Source organism: Varanus komodoensis, unplaced genomic scaffold (assembly GCF_004798865.1).
Source record: "Varanus komodoensis strain SLA01 unplaced genomic scaffold, ASM479886v1 scaffold40, whole genome shotgun sequence".
NCBI classification, from domain to species: domain Eukaryota; kingdom Metazoa; phylum Chordata; class Lepidosauria; order Squamata; family Varanidae; genus Varanus; species Varanus komodoensis.
Window position 1 is genome coordinate 7,588,697 of NW_025335942.1, and position 21,894 is coordinate 7,610,590.

General features: G+C 51.3%; 1 protein-coding gene and 1 long non-coding RNA gene across 2 annotated transcripts; both read right to left on the bottom strand.

Moving 5' to 3' along the window:
• Positions 1-1,094: 1,094 nt before the first annotated feature.
• On the bottom strand, positions 1,095-3,385 carry LOC123029694. The gene is made up of 2 exons (XR_006415971.1): positions 3,242-3,385; positions 1,095-1,498 (listed from the first exon to the last, which is right to left on the bottom strand). It is a non-coding gene; the product is annotated as an uncharacterized LOC123029694 (long non-coding RNA).
• An 820-nt stretch (positions 3,386-4,205) lies between these two features.
• On the bottom strand, positions 4,206-20,033 carry SEC23B (SEC23 homolog B, COPII coat complex component). Its single transcript, XM_044442910.1, has 20 exons — positions 19,981-20,033; positions 18,066-18,301; positions 17,292-17,349; positions 16,664-16,750; positions 16,142-16,378; positions 15,945-16,030; positions 15,080-15,224; positions 14,389-14,547; positions 12,878-12,993; positions 11,513-11,636; positions 10,931-11,011; positions 9,863-9,952; positions 9,253-9,359; positions 8,942-9,095; positions 7,659-7,736; positions 7,285-7,446; positions 6,592-6,678; positions 5,989-6,144; positions 5,328-5,393; positions 4,206-4,595 (listed from the first exon to the last, which is right to left on the bottom strand). The coding sequence occupies exons 2-20, from the start codon at positions 18,284-18,286 to the stop codon at positions 4,506-4,508; spliced, it is 2,304 nt and encodes a 767-aa protein (XP_044298845.1). The 5' UTR covers positions 18,287-18,301; positions 19,981-20,033; the 3' UTR covers positions 4,206-4,505.
• Between the last annotated feature and the right edge of the window lie 1,861 nt (positions 20,034-21,894).

The window sequence follows — 21,894 nt, forward strand, 5'->3', positions numbered from 1 at the left end:
GCGGCTGCCCTCGGGGCCGGGCGCTTCCGCCGGGCCTGGCCGCCCCTAGCCTCCTTTCCGGGCCGGAAGAGTCGCGCCCAGCGGCTCCTTCCGGTGCCCTCGCCTCAGGACGGGCGGGCAGCGGCTCCGCCGTGAGCCGGGCTGGGCCCGGCGCCCCTAGCGCGCCGGAGGGGAACGGCCTGCTGCGGGCGGGCGGGCCGGGAGAGGCCTCGGCCGCTGCTTGCGCACAGTGGCGCCCTCCCGCGTGGCGGCGGCCGCCCGCCGCTCCGGCAGCTCAGAGGCCTCGCTGGGCCGCCCGCCATCAGCCGCGAGGAGCGCGAGAGCAGGCGCGGAGGGGACCTGGGAACGCCTCGCGTCGATCCCATGCTGGGCTCCGGGACGGAGCAGCAGAGGAAGGCGCTGCAAACGAGCCGAGGAGCGCCCGGCAGCCGCTGACGCCCGGGGAGCCGCATCCCTAGGCGCCCCCACAGCCCGAATGCAACGGGCGAAAGGGCCTGCTGCACCGGCAGTGCAGGCAACGGGGTTACGTTTGGCCTGCAAGACCGGACTGTCCTTGGAAAGTGAACATCCGGGGAACGGCGATCCAAGCAGGCATCCTTTTGTGCGAATTAAATTGCGGTGCGTGTCGCACAAGCGTCAGAAAGATTACGTTGCTTCTATTCCGGCCACCGCATCAGAAGGAGCTGGGATCTCGCAATCACTTGTTGACTCCACAGACTAAGACTTCAACCAAATATCAAAATGAACGATCAGGGACGCCAAACTGTAGACACTGTTGCTATCCAAATGATTTAAAGGGAAATGAGAAACCTCATTACAGCATCAATAGGCCCGGTCAAATGTGCTTAGCAGTTTTATTTAAACACAAATGAATCAAAGCATGAAAAGAAGTATCTGGATTCTACTTCGGATCTTCTTGGCACCAGATAGAGGCCCTTCCTATTTAGTGCCCACCACATTTTGGACTTCAGCTCTCATCAGCATGCCCAGCAGGTTGGAATGTTGGGAGTTGTAGTCCAAAATTCCTGGAGGGAACCAGGCTGGGGAAAGGTGGAAAGAAAGACAGACAAGAAAATATTTCACAGTCAGAGTAGTCTGAAAGAACTCAAACTTTAATAGATGTCACACTGGAATCCATGAAGCAATCTAGGACACCCAGTGATTTTTTTAAAGAGCAACCATTGACTGCACAGTACTTCCCAGTTTCCATTATTTTAGATCCAGATCTTGTGCAATGAACTAGAGAAGGTTCCATTCTTCAGTACAAGACACCCTTTTAAGCAGCTTGGGGTTTCTGTTCCCAGATTAACTTATTTTCCTTTGTTATCAGACTCATTAGAAAATGATAGAAAATTCTGCAAACGAGTTGTGTATGGTACAAAGTTTTTTTTATAAGTGGTCTGGCTTGAAATACATATCCTTTGTCCAGGTGAGAAATATATCGCCCTGTCTGTCATGGTATCTTCTGAAGCAATTGTAGGAAGGTTGTTTTCTTTGCCTAAATGCAAAAAGGAAGGTAAGTGTTCCAACCCATAGAAATTCCTGATAATATAATTAGAAAGTTATGACAAATAGAACGACGGCTTTTACATATCCACCAATTAGTTAAAAGAGCGCTTCATCATATTGTTGGCTATATTTAGCTTGTGGGCTACAATGACCCCAAGACCCTTCTCATTTGCAGTATTGCTGAGCCAAGCATTTCCCATCTGGTAGCAGCGCTTTATTTAGTTAGTTGTTGTTCCTCAGTGGAAGACTTGGCATTTGTCCCAGATGAATTTCATTCTGTTGTTCTCTGCCCAGTGTCCTAACCTATCAGGATCACCCCATATCTTATCTCTGTCTTCCAGGGCATTTGCTATTCCATCCACCTTTGCATCATCTGTAAATTTAATTATCTGTCCTTGTACCTCCTCATCTAGATCATTAGTAAAATGCTAAAAAGCACCCATCCCAGGACAAATTAGGCATAATTTCACTTTTCTGACCTGTTGCCAGAAATGAGAAATTTGAAGAGCTGCTAGTTATGATTCTGTCACTGCAAATTCTCCACTTTCTCTAAGATAAGAGCTGTCACTAGAAGCTCAGGCGACAGCGGTGGCGAGGAGCACTTTCCTTCAGCTTAGGCTGATCCATCAGCTGGAGAACGATTGCCTGGCCACAGTGACACATGTGTTGGTTACTTCCCGGTTGGACTTCTGTAATGCGCTCTACGTGGGGCTGCCCTTGAAGACGGTCCGGATACTTCAGATGGTGCAAAACAGAGCTGCCAGGTTGCTGACGGGGACTGGGCATTGTTCTCACATAACCCCAGTCCTCTACCAGCTTCACTGGGTTCCCATCGAAGTCCAGGCCCAATTCAAGGTGCTGGTTATCACCTATAAAGCCCTTAACGGCTTGGGACCTGGGTACCTAAAGGAACACCTGCTTCTGTATTTGCCCTCCCGCCCCCTGAGATCGGTGGCAGAGGCCCTCCTCCGGGAGCCCTCCGTGAAAGACATTAGGAGGGTGAGTACCCCGCCTATGGAATGCGCTCCCCAGAGAGGTCTGCCTGGCGCCGTCGTTACTTGCTTTTCGGTGCCAGGCCAAGACCTTTTTATTTAAACGGTATTTTAATAAGTGCTGGTTTTATCTGTTGTTTTTAAATTATTGCCAGGATGTTTCCAGATTTTATATGTATTTGTATAGATATTTACTTATATGTTGGAAGCCATCCCAAGGCTTATGCAAATGGGACGGCATACAAAAATTCCAAATAAATAAATAGATACAGTAAATCAGCAACCACCGCGAGCAAGGAGCCTTTCCCACCCCCGGCACGAGGCAGGTTTTTAAAGATACCGAACCTGTGCAGGCCTCTTGTCCGAAGCTCACCTTTCGAGCCTAAGGCAGCCGGCATGGCACGGCGAGTAAACAAGCTGGATCGGGGCTCTAGATCCGGGTTCCAGCACCTACTCAGCCATGAAGCTCATCGGGGGGGGGGGGCACAGCCCAGCCTACCTCGCAGGGTTGTTACGAGAATAAACGGAGGAGGAGGAGCAGCAGCAGCAGCAGCTCGTTACCCGCTCCGGCCCTGCAACTTATGCCTTGCCTTCTACGGCCGTTAACGGGGGAGGCACTACGGACACCGAGCAAGCTTCTGCCCGCGATGAAGAAGCGGGGCGGGGGCAGCGCGGCCCCTTCTCCTGCGGAGGGTGCTCTGCACATGCTCAGAGGCACGCGCGCCGAGAAGCGAACCTACCCTGCCAGTCCTGCGGCTGCGGATTCGGGTCCTTCGTGTCAGTCTGCTCGCGGAACAGGTACCGGCTGAGGTAGTAGCTGAACACCGTCCACACCCCGAGCGCGTATATGAAGGCGCTCCGTCGCACCCAGAGCCGAGCGGCGGCCTTGCTGCTGTCCGACATGGCGGAGACGTGCCCCCCGCGTCGCCGAGCGGACGGCGCATGCGTGGGGCCGCCTCGGAGTCCTTCCCGCCTCCTATTGGCTCGCCACCGCGCCTCATCTCCCTGCGACTGCCCGGGCAGCCAATAGCAGCGCTCTCCGGGCTGCTCTTGCCACAGACTTATGAAGGGTGTAGAGGGGTGATGGTGCGGCCATATCCCGGGGATGCTAGGGGAACCGGAGGGCAGCAGGAGCGCATCGAAAGCGTCTCGGTGGAGGCTGGCCCTGGGCGGGGCGGGGGTCTCCGGGCAGGGGTCTCTAATGCTGCCGGACCGCCGATAAACTCCGCATTCCGCCCCCCACAGATGGGGAATGAGCCTCGCTTCGCTTCGCTGAAGTCACTCCACTGACTCGCGTGCCACTGGCTCGGTTTTTCTTTTGCAGCAACGGACTTTAACCATCGTGAGGTTTATAATAATCAGACACTATACAAGAAATTTTAAAAACGTAAGTAACGAGATTAAAGAGAATAGAGACTGCACACTGCTTCGGCCCCTTTCCTCAGAATAAGACATGGATCTTTCTATATTGGGCAACGTCCAAACAGTAATATTTCTATTGTAGTGAGAAATAATAATGGTCCCATTAAATGTCCCAGTTAAATCTGTTTGCTGCCTGTTCACATTTTCAAAGGTGAAGCAAGAACGGAAAGGTTTGCCTCTTCAATCGACTACAGGGAGGCTGTGCACACAGCCAATTTCTCCCTCTCTCCTTCACATAAGCATAAAAAAAACCTTTACGATATACACACACTGTGGCAAACATTATGTATTAACACTCTCAGTTTTTATTTTAGGTACAAGGGCAGAGAACAGCAAAGGTGTTATAAAGGCATTGTCTTGGAATAGTTACATGAATGAAAAAAATTCCCCGGTGGAATGCAGACAAGGAACATCAATAACTTAAATCTGAAATACAAAAAATCTTCTTATTTGCTTGTTACATGGAATCATTAAAAAATTGATTTAAAAAGAGGGGAGGAATGTTATTAATTTCTTGGCAGATTGAGGTTAATCAGCAGCATGATTCAGGTCACTGACTTTTAAGTTCCTTAGAAGGTGAAATTAGGATGCACTTGACACAGCCAGTTTCTTCAGATGGTCCATGAACACCTGAAGACTAACATCGTCCGTTAGGATTGGGGCGCCAGATTCCTGGAAAAAGAAGTTACAGTTCAAACACCAAAGTCTGAGCTGACATATCTGGTAAGAAAATGTGACAGATGAAGCCTGCCATTGATTCCAATCATAGTTGTCCCTCTTATTTCTCACCCAACCATTTCCAAGCCTTGCACGCAACAGACGTAAATAGTTGTGCTGTTTAGATGTTTCATTCTACGGAATGCACTCGTTCCAAATCGTGCAGCTCAGTTCTAGATCGTGTTCTTTATTAATTTATCTGCCATTGGAGACTTGGAGGAATTTCTCATACGATGGAAACCAAGACTGAAAGCTCTCAGACTTGCTTCTCTGCCCCCCCCCCCCTTAAGCGGACGTTATGGCTGATGTCATTATGGCTCTTTAGAAGGCCAGATACTGAAGATGAAACTCAAATTCTTTGGCCACCCAATGAGAAGGAAGGACTCCCTGGAAAAGAGCCTGATGCTGGGAACAATAGATGGCAAAAGGAGGAGGGGACGGCAGAGGATGAGGTGGCTGGATGGAGTCACTGGGGCGGTGGGCGTGGGCTTGGGTGGAATCTGAGGGATGGTGGAGGACAGGAGGGCCTGGAGGAGTGTTGTGCATGCGGTCGCGATGGGTCGGACACGACTTCGCGACTAACAACAATCATGTTGTTCATACCAGTAATTATATATAACAATGGCTGATGTGTGAGCACGTATTCAGGGAGCGAACAGCAGTTCGTGCAGTCGTGCCACTACTTACCTGACCCCATGCATAGAGATTATTGTGTGTCTGAGAAGGATTCACTTTAGATAGGAGAAACCGTGCCTGTAAAAGTCAAAATGCAAACACAGCTTAGATGCAATGCAACAGGACATGGCAAGTTTAGTGTAACGTGACCGGATTCGGCGCCCTGATCTGCGCATGCACGTTCATTCTGCGTGGCTTGTGCCCTGGATCAATGAAGATCGCGTTCCAAGGAAAGCGGTCTGCATCTCCTGAACCCCATCTCCTGACACCGCCCTCTTTCCGCAGCTCCTTCTCACAGGGTCACTGCTGCAGTGTGACAGCAGTCAAAAATACCCCGAGAAGGTGACTTGGATGGGAAGGAATGACTGGCGTCACCCCATCCTGTTTTGCCACCTTGAAGTGTTTTATTTGTCAAGCGCCTCGGAAACGTGCACATTTTTCTTTTTTACAGGGAAATATACACAGATTTCATGACGAGGCAGTAAGGGAAGAGAAACATAGACAAGTTCAATGGCTGGGGAGTCAACTGAAGGGAACTGTGCTGTATATTCTCCCTTCTTTTATCAACAGGGTCGTGCGAACCCAGTCTGCATGAGGGCTAGGCGCTTGGGACACGCTCTATTTTTACTTCCAGAGTCCTTGACGCACCTTTGTTTGCAAGGTTCTGCCTTACCTGACTGCCCCCATGCTCTGTGTTAATGTAACGGGGCATCGGGAATCGCGTCTGCAGGATCTCTTGAGCGTCGTCCAACGGAGCCTGCAGTAAATGCTTGAAGTTTTCATACTCGGGCATTTCTTGATAGCCAGCTTTGCGCCACTGGGCAATCGTCTTATAATGGAAAGGAGGGAGGGAAAATTGATCCAAGCGCTCCCACGACTTCACATCTTATTTCTCTCGCCTTTCCTCTCTTACCAGACCATCCCATTTTATTGTCAGGCACTTGGAGACAAGTGTGTATTTTTGTTTCCCAAACTATTTCTAACCAAGGTGCAAAAGTCCTTGCCTGTGATCCAGTCCAAAAATGCAGAAAACTCAATGCAGCCAAGTAAGCAATGCCACTGAACTGTTTTAACTTTTTTAAAAAGCAAGCTTGTCCGGAAGCACCCTTGGAAAGAGTATTTCGGGCTGTTGCTTACATGTCTCCTAAGTAACAGATGCTTTTATTTTAAACCAAGCGGCAGAGTGGCGGTTGTGCACCGCCCTGTTCACGAAGGGGAGGCAGGGCATGGGAAGGGAGTCACTTCCGACCACTCGCGGCCGTCGTTGCCACATTACCTCACCAAGGTAGATGACGATCTGGAAAAAGGTATCCATCAGCAGTATTCTGTCGGCAAGAATGCTGCTGCTATCCAAAAGCACAGGCTGCAGGAAAAGGTAAAAGAGAAAGTGTTAATTTCTGGCTAAGGAGGATGGTGTTACCAAGCAGCTTCCGACAGATCTCGTTTCCTGAAGTACTCCAAAACTAAATATAAAATAGGTGGTACAACATGATCATTCCAGTCGTGTGTAGTGTCCTCTCTCAGGACTGACGCAGAATGGTTTTTTTAAATGCCATGTTTGCTGCTACTAAGAATTAACACTTGCTTCTAAATATCCCATTGGTGTCTTCCACTCAAGCAAGAAATACCTGTTTATCACATTTATAAACTGATAGCTAAGATCCTGGTCCCCGAACTTTGAAAGATGGGATCCCCACTCTTAATTACACAGATTATTATTACATTAGGGATTCTCCTTCACCAACTGATTCTGGGATGATTTCTTCTAACCACTGTGGATTTAAGACACTTCCCACCATTTGGAAATGGAATTGTTCAGCAAGGTTTCTCTGCAAGGTGGAACTTGGCGGGTGGAGCGGCCGAATGCACTGAGCACGGGGTCAGTAGATATTCCCGGCCTACAAAAAGTTCGCACAACTGGCGACAGCGATACTGACGAAGATTTAGCTCTGAAAAAAGGAAGGCTCACCTCTGGTGGTCCATAGAAGGAATAGGAATAGAGGATGGGTTGGATCATAATGAGCGACTGAGTCAGGTCTTGCCTGGCAAAGTGATGGCGGTAATACGAAGATTCATCCGGACTGTTATTGAAGACTTGAAGGAACGGAGATCGTCGCAAATGGAACATGAACTGCAAGACAGCAGGCACGGTCACAGCCCCACTCCTGTCCGTTGCCTCCCCCTCCACAGGAGCTGCACTTGGCTGGCTTGATTAGAGGACTGAGACAGAGCCAGCAAACACGCAACATTTGTCTGAAAGCTACGGAAGCGGATCTTCACTGCTACCTCTTAGCAACTGTTTATGACTTTTAAATTTTTAAAAGTTTAAGACCATCATCTTACCTGGGGGTACAGAGAGAAGGACTCTGACAACCTAAAAGAATTTGGGTCATCCTTGCTGTACTGTCCAAACTTCTGGCACTGTTGGAATAATAAGTAAATCTCAGCAATCCTTTGAGTATTTTAAGTAAGTATTTTAAATAATGTTACAAATAATACTTTACAACAAGGAAGGATGAAAAATACCACCAAGAAGTTAAAATATATTTCTTGCACAACGAAAGAAATCAAATTTACACATAAATGGGCACATTTAATATAGAAGTCTAGTTTCAAAATTACTATGGGAGGAAGTGCTTTCAAGATCATGATGTAGTGCAGTTGATGTGAAAAACGGTATGCCTCCACACCATGTTTCTCTGTAAAATGATGCAGAACTGCATGACGATAAATATGACAACAGAACACACAGATCCAGTCTCCCCATCACGCTGCAATTTCTGGGTTCTGTAACCTGGGAATTGCCAAGAAGCAATGAAGCAACAATTGACAAGCCAGAAATATCGCCTTCCTGGGTTGCTCACTGACATGCAAACTCGGAAGCGTTGGGTCGTGGTCAGATTAAACAACCCAGACTTTACCCAACAATTGCCTCTAGTTTGTGGCTAAATTCACTGTGGGTTGTTTAACAGAAGCAATTCAGAATTTCTGGTTTTGCACATCACGGCCCAGAGACAGATTAATGAGAAGCAGAAATGGCACGCGCATGAATGGTACTATAAGAACACCATGAAATGTGTGTAACTTAGAAAAGACCATTTAATACTTTGTCAGAGATCTTACTAAGTGGGCTGCCTGGACCAAACCATTGTGTTATGTGAACAACCCCAGGGCCTGCCGGCTCCCACTCTTCCCGCTGCGATCCCACAGAGATGGGAAGCATACACTTCTGTTTTAAAACCAAACCAAATTCCCCATTGCTTCAAAATTCAGGGGGAATTTGGTTAGTGTAAGATTCACAGAGCCAGGAACAAGCCATGGTTTAGGATCCTGGCCTATTTATTTGCCATTCCCTGGCTAATTGCAGGGAACGCTGTCCAGGTTAGAAGAGCGAGTGACTGCTGCTGAACCCCCCGCCCCCCGGGGCCACATCGGAACTTTGGTGCAGAAGCATCAAAGGCCTATGTAGGCTTGTCCTTGCAAAGCTACGTCCCTGATTCTGCTCACATTCAAGCCGGCCAAACGCTACAGATTGAGCCCACGGATTGTTCAAACATGACTTCAACCCACTCGGGCTCAGAGAACACGCTGCGCTCATGTGGTCGGGAGGCCTGGGGTGTACGCACCAGTCGGATCAGCTGCCTGTCCAGCCACCGCAGGACGTCAGGGCCTTCCTCCGATTCAGCTCGGTAAACGCCCAGCCGGGCCATCAGCACCGCTGCTGCTTCTTGGTCGAAGGCGGCTTCTATGTGTTGCAGCTGACTCTGTGCATCTGCCCAGCTAAGGGGGACCGCAAGGATTAGCAGCCTGCAGTTTGGAAGACGGAGGCCCACCCAGAGCACTGCCCCAGCGCCCGCGGGAGGCTGGCCTCGGGCTGCGAGGTGCCGCGGAAGCACAAAGCCAGCGGGCCACCCCGACCCCTGCACACTGCTCTCACTTTCTGGCGATGGTGGTCACACGGATGCGCCTCTGCATGCTGGAGTGCTGGTAATGTGTGACAAACTGGATCGCTCCCCTGCCACCCTGCGGGATCGGCGCGTTGTGCTGAAGATCGGAAAGACAGACGTTGCCTTTAAGAGACGAGCTAACGCTTTCAGGGCAGGCTGAAAATAGGCAGTGCTCCAGAATAAAAACAAAGAGCAGTGTATCGCTTTCAGAGTCGGCTGCTGACGAATGGAAATTCTGGAGACACCAGCAACGAGAAGGATTGCTATGCGGTGGTAAAGTAATTGGAATTAGACCAGAAGTGCACTCTTTGCCATACTCCCAGGAGAAAGGTCCACCGAGTTGAATGAGCCTCCTTCTTAGTAAGGCCTGTGCCACGTGAGAAATGCTAAGACCCCTGAGGCAAAGCGCAAGGGAAAAAACGAAGGGTGCACACAGGGAGAGCAAGACCGTTCCCAAAGAAGTATATTTTCTAAGTGTGCAACACTGCGCAAGAAAAGAGCAGCTGGGCTTTTGGAAAGCTAATTTGCTCCGCTTAAACAGTACATGGCCAGAAGTGTCTCAAAATGTGAGCCTGGCAAAGAACGAAAAAGGGCGCTCACCTGATTCACGACTTCAAAATAAATGGCGAGCGTCATGGTGGGGTCAAGGCTGCAGATCTTCCACTGGCTCGTGCCACCGATCCCAAGTTCCTACAGGAGACACGGAAGCATTCCCATTCCGTTCACGGAAGCATTCCCTCTGCCGGCCAGTTAAATCTACTCGCATTCTGTCCGCACAGCTTGTTCTGGGACTCTGTTTCGTGCGCTCGCCGATCCGCGTGCGGCTACAGAACTAACGCACGATTTGAGTCGCAGGGCCTGTGACAAACAGGCGTCCCGGTGCTACAGGAGGGGGTGGGAAACGATCCGGCCTTGCCCATCTCCTTGTAGTTCCACCTGCTGCGAAGACGCTCTCCTCCGTCTGAGCCAAAACAACGCAGGCAGCCCTGGCCTCAGCTCTGGCACCGCTCCTCCAGTCAGGGCTCTGTGAGAGGTGCTGCCTCGCGCGTCTCATGATGCAATGCTCTGTCACTCAGCAACTGCGCAGAGAAATCCACTGGCGACCCGGGGGGCATCTGAGGCTGGGGCGGGTCCAAGTCGTGCGCTCTCTTGCATCACTCAACCTAACGGGCTGGGCCAGCCTGCACTCCCCCCTCCCCACCCCAGGATCAGCCGATCTTCTGAACAGGTAAGCACTGCAGTGGCTAATGGTGCCACTTGGATGTGTGGGTTGTAAAACAAAACGTACAACGTATTAAAATGCTGAGTATAGCAAAGCTGGAATGAGAAGAAATAGGAATCGGGGAAATCAACCAAGGGAAACCACAGAGGGCTCAATCTAAAGAGGCATAAACACAACTCTCCCTTTCAGAGAGCCTGTTTTTTAAACATACCCCACTCCAGACAACTAATCTCTCTACAGAATCCTGATCTCTCAGCCAGGGTCACCGAGATGTATTTTTTCCTTCGGAGCAGGGAGACAACCAACCAACCAACCAGATTGCCCAAAGAAAAGATGACACACACCCGGCACGTCTTCCCAGAGCAGCAATTTCAGGTTTTCATAGTATCGAAATAACCCTGGCGTCCCATCACGAGTTACTGCACCCGCACGCCTCGCAAACTTACATTTTCGGACACACATGGCCCTTTGACACCGAGGGAGACACACGGTCCAATTGCGCCAGCGATCTTCAGCTCTCTAGAAGTCTAACGTCAAAATAACCTCAAGGTCAGTGCAAATCCATGACCATGATGGCCCCACGACCTGACAGATCAGTTGCCCCGAGACACCCCGTTCGAGGACTGGCATCTCCACAGACAGGGAAAGACTGGAATGCCAAGATAACTTGTTTCCCCATAAAACCGCGAGCGCTTCTGTTGAGAAGGGTGGTTACCTGCGGCAGGGGGGAAAGGGGCCATCCCACCCCCCCGCCCCCCGAGAGGGAGAACGCCAAGTGCCTGGATAAAATAGGAGACCCTCTTCTGAATTCGTCAGACCAACGCTCGTATACATTAGCCCTTCCTTCCTTCCGTCCTTCCTTCCTTCCTTCCTTCCTCTCTCTCTCTCTCTCCCCTCGCCTTTCTCTCCCCCCCTCTCCCTTTCTCTCTTTCTCTCCCCCTTTCTTCCTTCCTTGTCGGGAGAATCTAAGAGGGACACTTGACTGGTTGTCCCTGAACGGGGACACGGCCGCTGTTTCTCGCACTTACCTTCACTTCCAGCGTGGCCCCGAAAGCCATCCGAAACTCCCCGCTGACGTCTTTGCTGAACACTCTCTGGAAGGTCTGCTTGAAGAGGGACGTGTTGAAGGAGTCCCCCATCAGCATGTGGCCCCTGCAAGGGAAGAGAGCCCGCAAGTCATCGGCACCGACGGCGGCACGGGCGGCCCTCCCCGAGCCGAGTGAGACGGGGCGCCAGCCGGACCGCATGTCTGCTCAGCCAAAGTAGCTAACGAGGTCGCCGAGGGAAAGCGAGGGAAGACCTTTTTATTCAAATGTCATTTTAACTGTTAATGCTATTTATTTATTTTATTCTTCGGCCAGGACGACTTATTTTATATTGTTGTTCTATATTTTTACCGTGTAATATTTTAATTGATATATTTGTGAGCCGCCCCGAGGCTTCGGCGAATGGCGCGGCATAGAAATTTTCTAAATAAATAAATAAAACAATAAGTGAGGAGAGCGCCATGTGACCTGCAATGAACTCAACTCACTGCACGGACTAGATCTTTCATTTAAACCACAGGCAGAAATACCACGCTGTTGACTAGAATCAGTTGGTAAACTGCCTTTCTCTGCGACAGGAGCACAGTGTCGGGGAAAGAGACAAGCGCAGACTTTTCTCATGCGGCGCCTGACAGACACAGCAGTGTTTCGCTCTGCCTCCCACGGCCTCGGAGCGCCTCTCAATGGAACCCAGACGCAGGCAGAAGGCGTGCTTTGCTCCCATGCCCCTCGTAGATGGACAAGCCTGACATTTAACTTCACTTCGTCGGTTTTAGTCCGTGAAAGGAAAGGGACCCTATGGACTAGCTGCGTGACAGAACAAACCCCACTGGGTTATCTAGCCTGTGGGGAATTTACAGTGCGTGCCATTGCCATTTTGCGTATCTGACCTCTGCAGCAGAACTGTGGTGCTGTGCAAATTCAACATGCAGGGGTTAAACAGCCCTTGCATAAGCCTGGAACAAACCATGGGTTAGAGGAGGGTGCTGGGTTGTCACAGAAGCCATGGTTGCTCTTTCCTACAGGCAGGGGCCAGATATGCAAAGCACTGCGGCCTATTGTGAACTACCGAATCCTGTGTGTACCTGTGCAGAAGAGGCTGCAGCGAGTCAAGACAGTGGGCCAAAGTTTGCGGCCTCAGCGACACAAGGCTCTGCCTACAGGAAAGCACTGGAACTGCAGCAATTGACATTCTCTCCAGCCACCCAAAAAGACCCCCTGAAAAGCTTCCCCTTCTTGCCCTGAAAGGAAGTGGCAGGCGGAAGGTACAGCTGAGAGCTGTGCATCCAGCGAGAAATCTCCTTGTTCCCACTCAGGAAAACAGAGACGGATCCCTTCTGAACATACCCGGTTATACTGGTACAGCACTTCATCTCCAAGAGGCCGCTCTGATCCAGAGCGCAGGCATAAATATCAATGCAGTGCCCGCTGGCAGCTGCGCGATTGGCCAGCGCCTCGTAATGCTGCGGAAAAACAACAGGCAAATCGAAGACACGTTTTATTCTCATTGTGATATGGGGTTGTTTATCACCCTCTGTGGCAAGGACCCCGGGCAACCCTTCTGAAAGTCCAGGCCGGCCAAGGCACTTCTGGTTAGGGCCTGGGAGTGCTTTGAGCTCATTCGGGGGAAAGCAGCTTTGTTAACGGAGGCCAAGCCAAAGGGCCACCCGAGGGCCTTAGCAGAGCCCCTGGCCTGTTCTGGAACATCTGTGAATATTTCAGGAGGAGAACAGACAATGCTGTGGAACACGAATAGCCAGTCTGGGCGCAAGGCCAGGAGGCCCTGTTGTAAACCGTCCCGAAACATCTGTGAAGAGACGGTATAGAAAACTTTGAAAGACAGACAGACAGCAGGAACTGTGTGCACAGAGCCAATGGGCAGGGAAGCCACAGAGAGTGCAGGAGACTACAGAAATTAGAGGAGAAGAACCTCAGAGGCTGAAGGAAAGGAACGAGAAGGCTGGAAGTCGAAGCAATGAAGCCTGAGAGATAGCAAGGCCCAAGCGGCCAGTGAGAAAGAAAGGCTGGGGAAGAGTGCCACGCAGGACCTGGACTCAGGGCAGCGATCTGCACGTGGGCAGAAACACTGAGCGCACCGGGTAGCTACGGATAGCTACGGATAGGGAGGCGGAGCAAGAAAGCAGCCGGGGGTCAAGGGAGGCAAAGCGGGGAGTGCGCTAAGCAGGGGAAGCGACGAGCGAAGGAGATGCTGGTACCATGAAGGACTGTGGGCCTTGAGGACGGCCCACAGGCATGACGCGAGTTAGTGCCTTGCAACCTCAAACCAGCATGGAAGTTCTCTGGGGCTGACCGCTGCGTGCACAAATGTGTGGCTGTGGATGCTGGTGTTCGTTAGCCTGTAAAAGCGCTGAAGAGCGTAACATGGGGGTGCGGTAGCGAGTTACCCCGATGGCATCACGGTACTGAAGCGACTGCTTATTCCAGAGTGTTAGGTTGAAATTTTAGGTTGAAATTTTTTATTTAAATAAAAACATACTACAAAAATTCCAGAGTGTTAGGGTTTTGTGCAACCACCTTTGCGGTGGAATTGAAAGCTGCAGAGGCTTAGCGAGAAGATGAGGAAGTAGAAAGTGTAACACAAAATTATGGTCTACTAGTGAGCAACGACACAGAAGATACAGCTGTTTCCTAGATAACTTCTGCCATTTCATTTTGCATAATTAAAAAAATACTCAGGGAGAAGCATGTATGTGGCCTAAATCATTAGACTCTGAAGTAAACATTTCTCATCCACTATTATTTTCTGAAGAGGAATTCAACCTATATGTTTCAGGAAAACTGATTTTCAGAACTTTGCATTTGCTCTTACAGAAAGAGAGAATTTAAAGCACACCGACCTTCATAGCTTTCTTCATGAACCGTGCGTTATCTTTCTCTATATCATGCCAGGAACGGATGGGAGTTTTCAGCTCATCTCCAACCACCATGCCTGGCCCCTGAGTTGGTGGACCACCTGTAAACAACATTATTCTGGCCCCAGTATTTGGAAACGACCCCTTGAAGGTGAGAAAGAAAGGAAAACAAACATACACAAAATGATCAGTTCGATCTTGAGGCAGTGTTAGCAGGCCGGTGTATATCGGCCTTACGGACAGCATCTACCCTACTGGGAATTATAGATACCTTGTTAAGAAAAAGACGGAGGAATCCAGGCTAACTTATTTCAATTCCAAGCAGTCTTTAACATTAGGAAAGTCAGAACTGTTCATTCTATATTATGTCTCCTTTCTCCATCCATAATTTATAACCAGTTGGACGCAAAGGAAACGGAAAGAAAGGATTTTCAAAATAACATTAACTGCTGTCTGAAAATGAGATTATTATTCCTATTTTGCTACAAGTCTCATTTTCAAAACAATGTTTAGGTGACACCAGCTGCCATGCTTTTAAAAATAGTCACATATGTTCAATACAGGTTCCATAAGATATGCGAATGACAGTAGCTTATGCTTTTTGGATACGGAATGTGCTAGAACACGCTGACACATTTCCACAATTGTTTAAAGTTGTCCGTGAAAGTGAAGATACCTCCAGTAACCCAACAGCAATGGACAAAGCTGCGCCGGTGGATCGCAAGGGTCTTTTTCCTTGCGTGACTGGCCATGGGTCCCTTTGAAGCTCTCCTAGGAGATCTGTCAGGTTCATGTCGATCTTCTGAACAGGCTGCAGAAATCTACCGGAATTCAGAAGCATACACTGCTTTATGCTTTGGCGAGTCAACTTGATTTCCAAAATCCTCGTACGGTCTGCCTTCTCATCAGACTACTAAAAGAGCGATTAATATTAGCAGAAGTGAAACAAAGCAAGTTTGGTGCTGCGGCATATGACTCACATACACCCAAATACAGAGAGGACTTGGAAGAAGCATTTGCACATTGGCCAGGCTACAAAATTCACGGCACGCTAAATTTGAAATATGCCAAAGGATCCGCTACCTATGTACCATGAAAATATAACTGAAAATAAAAACTGAAAACTGATTCTTTTTGTAAGCCGCCCCAAGGCTTCTGCGATGGGTGCAGCATAAAAATGTTGTAAGTAAATAAATATAAATAAATAATAAAAATACACATGGAGAAGAAGAACTCCACTGAGCAACACTGGAGTTCAAATGTAATTTGCGACATATCCCCACGTTCTCAATTGCACACTGATGATAGAATGCCAAACATCTTTGAAACCATAGGAAAAAGTTTGCAAGAGGCTCCCCTTTGACTATAAATGCCCTTAACCACTAATGAGAAGCAAAGCAGCTGCTTCACGCAGCCTGAAATGGACTCATTTGCTTTAAGGAAAAGGCATCCTTGCGGCAAGTCCGGCTGAAGCGCTGGAGTTTTAAAGCTTCCATGCAAGCCGGCTAGTGAGACACAGCCGGCCTTGCGGAGCTGCATACCTGCTCGTGACGTGAGGCTGCTCCTGAGGCTGAAGAGCTCTTCCTTGCTGAACGGGTGCGGCAGGTCTTGTGAGACCCAACATATCCTGACAATTAAAGCACACATCAGAACAGGAGAGGCCCAGGAGACAGCACTTTGAGATGGTCTTGGGGAGCGGGGACAGGCCAGCTTTCCGTAAAAGGTGAGGCGGACATACCTGGATTTGTTTGGCCGTTAGATCCTTCGTGCCTCTGAAGACGTAGCTTTTGGAAATTCCCTCGCAGCTCAGCTCGTGAACCTGGACCATTCTGCCGAAGGTAATCAACCCCACGAGAGCGTTGGGGGGCAGCAGGCTCAGGGACATCTGCAGTGACTCCTTCAAGGCCTGCAGGTCCTCTTCTTCCAAGCATGTGTCCACCACATAGAGAAAGATCAGCGGGGTCTGAGGACCCCGCTTGTGTGCAAGAGAAGAGAAGGAAGCTGAGCACATGAATGTGCAGAAGAGATGCCTGCATTTCCCTTTGTCTTGATAGTTCTCAGCACCTTCCACCTTTTCTACACTGCGCTAAGCCACGGAAAAGTTAAAATCCACAATCTTCCCCCCACCCTTGCAAACAAGGATTTTTGATAGCTATTAAAGGAAAGCAATTTTCTTTAAGCAAGATTTTGGAGAAAACTAAATTTGAAAAATTCATAGCTACATATGGTGGAGTTTCAAACATTTTACTCAAAGGATTACCTGGACTATATATTCAATTGTGGAAAACTGTGGCATAAGCTCTGCTGGTTGATTCACTTCAGATATGCCTGCATATGCTGGAGGAAACTGGGAAGATTAAGATATATTTTGAAAGTTCCTGTATAAAGCAATATCAGCAAGTATTTCATCTTCATAAAACAAGGCTGCTTGGTTTCCCTTTCCCCAAAAATGACAACTGATGGTTTCCTGGATACCCGGGAAATGATTTGTGACTGAACTGAAAGTCAAACAGTGCTTGCAAACCGCCCCAAGTGTTACGTCAGCCGTGACATGAAGAGTCAGTCTCAAGGGATGCGACATCCTTCTTAGCCAGACAGTATCACGATGGAACTACGGCCCCCCACAAGACAGCCAGAAGCAGGGGCAACTTCAGCTTCTGTCTGGGCAGTGTTACTGGCCGATATGCAACCAAGGAGAGGAGAAAAAAAGTGACACGTTCATCACGTACATTAGCAAGCTTTACGGATTAGGCAACTGGGAGAGAGCCCCTGGAATCTCCTCAAGACCGAAAGGAGTTTAGAAAGAGTTACTGAAAATACTGATAGGAGTTGTGTCCCTGCAGATATTTAGGCCTACCTGTTGCCCACCTAAAGCTTTTCACACCCACCTGGTTTCTCTGAAAGCAGAAGTTACAGGCCCAAAGCTTGGCTCGGTAATCCACCTGACTGCAAGAAAGTAATACATAAGCTTTGTTAAAACCAAATCCAAATATCTCTCTGACGAAATTACCAGGATGAGTTTAGTTTTGAGGTCGGAGGCTGCTGCTGGCGTTGCTTGTGGACCATAGTGCCTGGATTCCAGAATCACAGGGGCTTTAGCTCTCTTGCCCCCTCTGCCAGCTGCTCTGCTCACCCCTGCTTTCCTCACTTTTACGCAGGTGCAGGGACTGTCCCTGCCTTGCCACCCCACCCCTGTTGCCAACAAAAAGAAAAAAGCACAAAGCCTTAAGATCTAACTGTCCTGAGACTCTAGGAAAGTGGGAGAGTGGGAGCCGCACCATTTAAAGGAGCAGAGAATTCTGACAGCTGTCCCGACTCAGGCTTCCCTTCAAACCAAGATTTCTGCCAGGGCGCATCAGGGGTTTTGACGGGGACTTAAGCACACACACAAGCATTTAATTATAATGTAATGTAATATGAACTCAGTATCACGTGATTGCATGTTAATTATATTTTAAAGTTAGTTCTTACCACCCTGCAGTTGAATGTATAGGATCCTCCAACTTAATTCTGTTTCTTGCAGGCAAATTCTACAAAGCTCAGCACTACACCTAAGTTCACTAACAAAACATACAGCTGCTGAGGCACCCCAAACGCAAACCAAATCCACACTCGAGCCATTTTTGCTGCGTGAAATAAAACACATGGGAAAAAGCTTTTACCAGAGTGGATTGAGAACGGTTTTGCAAGTCTGCCTGGTGCACAGGACGGGCTCGTACTGCACGGGAGGCAAATCCAATCGCTCTTTCAGTGGCGTCAAGAGGCAGGCCAGTGGCACAACCATCCGCGTGGCCTCCAGTCTGCTGGAGGGCCACACGTTCCAGCTAAAACGCACTCCGTCGCGCTCCTCATTTTGCTGGATGAACTCCAGGTATGTCGCCATAGAACCACGACGTTTCTGCAAAGACAAACACATTTGTTTGGGTGTGACTGGAGCTTCTCAATAGCCAGCGAGGGTTTCTTTCCATCGACCGCACCGACAGCTAGGTCACTTGAAACACGTGTCCAAAGAGATTCAGTGACTTTGGCATGAAATGGCTCAAGACGGCAAGGCACTGTTGTTTGTCCATCGCTAAAATTCGGTGGGTCTGGCTTACCAGGCTGCAGCACACAAAGGACCTTCTCAGTGGTGGCACCGCTCTTTGGAACACACATGGCTTGAGAAACACAAATAGCAGCAAATTTTAAATGCCTCTTGAAAGCACACTTGCTCACACTGGCTTTCCAGGCACTCTGTACACAGTTTTATCGTTATTGTGTTGTAATGCTTTTTAATTATTTTCTAGTTTCTTATTTTCTGTCTGCTTATAGAGGCTTTGGGATTAACTTAATTGCAGAAGATAAGGTGAATGTATAAATGTTTTATTTTCTTTTTATATTGTCACGGCTACCATAGCTGGCCGGGTCATCCTAAGAAGAAAAGGACCTTTCTTCATTTAACCATACATAGGACTGCACTCCAAGCAATATAAAAGTATTACAAGTTAAACCAAAAAATAATCTGGGTTGAAAAACACCTATGAACCCCACATAAAAGATGCTGAGCACGCGAGTCTAACCAATAAACAAAAATGACAAGATGTTTCTAAAAAGTCATCCTGGGATATAAGCCACCGCAAAATTTATAGTCTGAACATGTTGGAACCAGCTGGATACCAAGCAGCGCAGCGGAGAAAGGCTTATCCAATTCTGGGCCGCCTGAACAGCTCCTGCCTGGTCCACGGGGCGCCTGCTGGCCAGCCCTGACCGGGAAGAGACCCAAAGCCAGGACGGACTTTCTGGCAGAGGCGTTTCAAGCCGTCCTTCCTTCCCCACCGGAGACTGAGCTGCGCCGCCTCCGAAGGAGTTACGGGCTGGACCGAGAAACAGGCTCCGCGCGGGTCGGCGGAAAACCGCCTTTCTTCGCACAAACGAGCCAGCCCAGACTTAGTCCCAGTTTGCAGGGAGGTCGATGGAAAGCCGCTGCTGCGGGAACCGGGGGGGCCCGGGCGACGGAGCCGCACCCGCGGGGCGCCAGGCCATGCCTCCCGGCGGGGGCCAAGCCAGCGAGCCGCCGCACGGAGCACCCGAGCCGCAGGTGGCCGCGCACCGGTCCAGCTGCCCGGCGTCGGGCAGGCTCCGCTTGCACCGGACGCGGCCCCGCTCATCGGCCCCCGGCTCCGAGGGCGCCCCGTTCGGCCGGCCGGCCCGGCCCGGCCACCACCGCCCCCCGGAGGGGTGCAAAGCGCCGCCCGGGCCCCCCCCGGTGATGTGCACGGGGAGGGGAGGGGAGGGGAGGGCCGCGGGGGCAGCCCTTCCCCGGCCCCCCAGTTTTACCCCCCCCCGCCCTGCACCCAGGTCAGCCCGCGCGGGCACCGCACCAGCCCTGCGAGGTGGGCCGGCGGCCGAGCGCCGCGGTGGGGCTCGGACCGGCTGCCCGGGCTCTCCTCGGCGCCCCCGCGCGGGGCAGGGGCAGGGCGGGCGGGCGCGCGGGGTCGGGCCGCCCCCGAGGAGCTCGCTCTCTCTCTAGAGGCGGGGGGGCGACTTCCCGGGAGAAGCGCCCCAGGGCCCCCGGCCCGCCGCCCCCGCCCGGCTCACCTCAGTGCGCCCCGCCGCCGGCTCGGCTCCGCTCCGCTCCGCTCGCCGCGCCGAAAGGACAGCTCAGCGCCGGCTCGCCCTCACCCAAGATGGCGGCCGCGCCGTCGCCATAGACTCGCGGGTAGAGTCGCGCGCGGGCGGCACGCAGCGCGCTCGCGGGACGCTTCGCGCGGAGGCGAGCGAGTGCTCCCCGGCTAGCAGGCGCTTTCCCGGGAAGGCAAGCCCGTGCAAGGAGAAGGCTCCCCGCGGAAGAGAGGAGCGGCCTGCCGGGCGGGGAAAGAGGCGGGCCAGCGGCGAGGCGGAGCAAAGCTGGGGGGCAAGCCGCAGGGGCAGGCGCGCCTGGCCGGCCTGCAAGCGGGAGCTGCCCTGCGAGCGCGGGAGGTAGCGGCGAGCTCCTCCCGGCACGCGTGATGGAGCGGGCCACGTTCGCTCTGCATCGTCTTCCGCCTCGCTGGCTGCTTTTTCTTACTGCGCTGCATTGCATTGATCGGCCACCTCCAAGCTGCTCCAGCTGATCGTCACAACAGCCCTGCAAGGTGGGGTGGCCTCTCCCAGGGCCCAGTCCGACACTCCAGCCATCACACTACGGGTTTTTTTGCAACATACATGAGCACACGTGTGTGCGTGCGTGCAAAGCCAGTAAAATCAGAAGGCAATTCAGTGCAGAAAGGAACAATGCCATTACCTATAGTCGTCTGCAGCGCGGGTGTCGCTGGGTAACCGCCAAGAGAGCGTCGGCTATTGGGCGGTATAAAAATTAAATAAACAATAAGCAGGCATCCTGGCGCTGGAAAGCCCGCGAACTCACGCAAGCGGCATACAATGCCATTCAAGTCACGGGGGTAAAAAAACCCTCAGCATGAACCGAGAATTCATGTCCGGATACCAGTGCGTAGCACCTCTTCCATTTTCATGCTTCTAGAGCTTCGTGGGGGTCTCGGCTATTGGCCGGGCGAAGTCCACGTCGGCCCTCCGGTTGGGGCGGGGCATCCCCCGCGGCCGCCTCCTCCCCGGAGAATGGCCCTTTTCCAAGATGGCCTCCGCTCTGGCAGAGGAAGGGCGGGCTGAGCCCTAGACTCGCAGTGCAGAGGGGTGCTTTCGCGGCTCTAAGGGGCACTTCAGACTTGCGATAGAAGAGACGACGCCTCGAGGGATCGGAGGGGTCGGGTCGCCCCACGAGACGGGGAAGAAGGCGGGAAGTGGGTGCACACGTGCCTTTGCAAACATCCGTGCCGGATGCCGGATGCGCGGTCTGCGCGGCGCGGGGGGGCGAGCCCGGATCCTGCATCCTGCATCCCGAAGCGGGCTCCGTGCGAGGCTTCCCGGATGCAGGCGGGCAGGTTGGAGCGGGCGGCGATGACGCGCCAGTCTCGCCTCGGCGCTGCAGATCGAGGCCACCCCGGCCGAAGGACGAGGCTTCGACCGCTGCCGCACTGTAGTGCAGAGCGGTCTTTCCTGGAGCCGAGAGAATGGCACTGTCCCACTTTTTAAATTGCAAATGTCCCCAGTTAAATCACGTGAGATCGTGGGAATGCGCTCTGTGCAGCCCATAATACACAGAATTTGGAGGAGGGGCGTGTGAACACCCCGGAGGAACTGAAAGAGGCACAAGAGGCCCTAGATCAAGGAAGGAACTTGCCCTGGAAGGGAAAGAAATGACAAAATCGCTCCGGGCACATGACGAGCAGGCAACGCTGGCTGGAAAAGACCTTCCTGCTGGGGAGATCCAAGGCAGGAGATGAAGGGCGAGGCCCAATGTGAGGTGGATCGGTGCCGTCAAGGGAGCCCCAGCCTTGAACATGGGAGAGCTGAGCGGAGCTGTCACAGACATCATGCAGGGCTTTCACGCACAGGGTCCCCAGAAGTCGGAGCTGGCGGCATGGTACAACCACCTGCGTGTGTCGGGTCCTGTGT

Excerpts from the sequence above, each read along its gene's own strand:
- SEC23B (XM_044442910.1), bottom strand. The coding sequence starts at position 18,286 with ATGGCGACATACCTGGAGTTCATCCAGCAAAATGAGGAGCGCGACGGA. Across the intron at positions 9,953-10,930 it reads GGCCATGTGTGTCCGAAAAT|GAACTTGGGATCGGTGGCAC; the intron begins GTAAGTTTGCGA and ends TGTCTCCTGTAG. Across the intron at positions 6,679-7,284 it reads CCTTCTATGGACCACCAGAG|CCTGTGCTTTTGGATAGCAG; the intron begins GTGAGCCTTCCT and ends CTTTTCCTGCAG.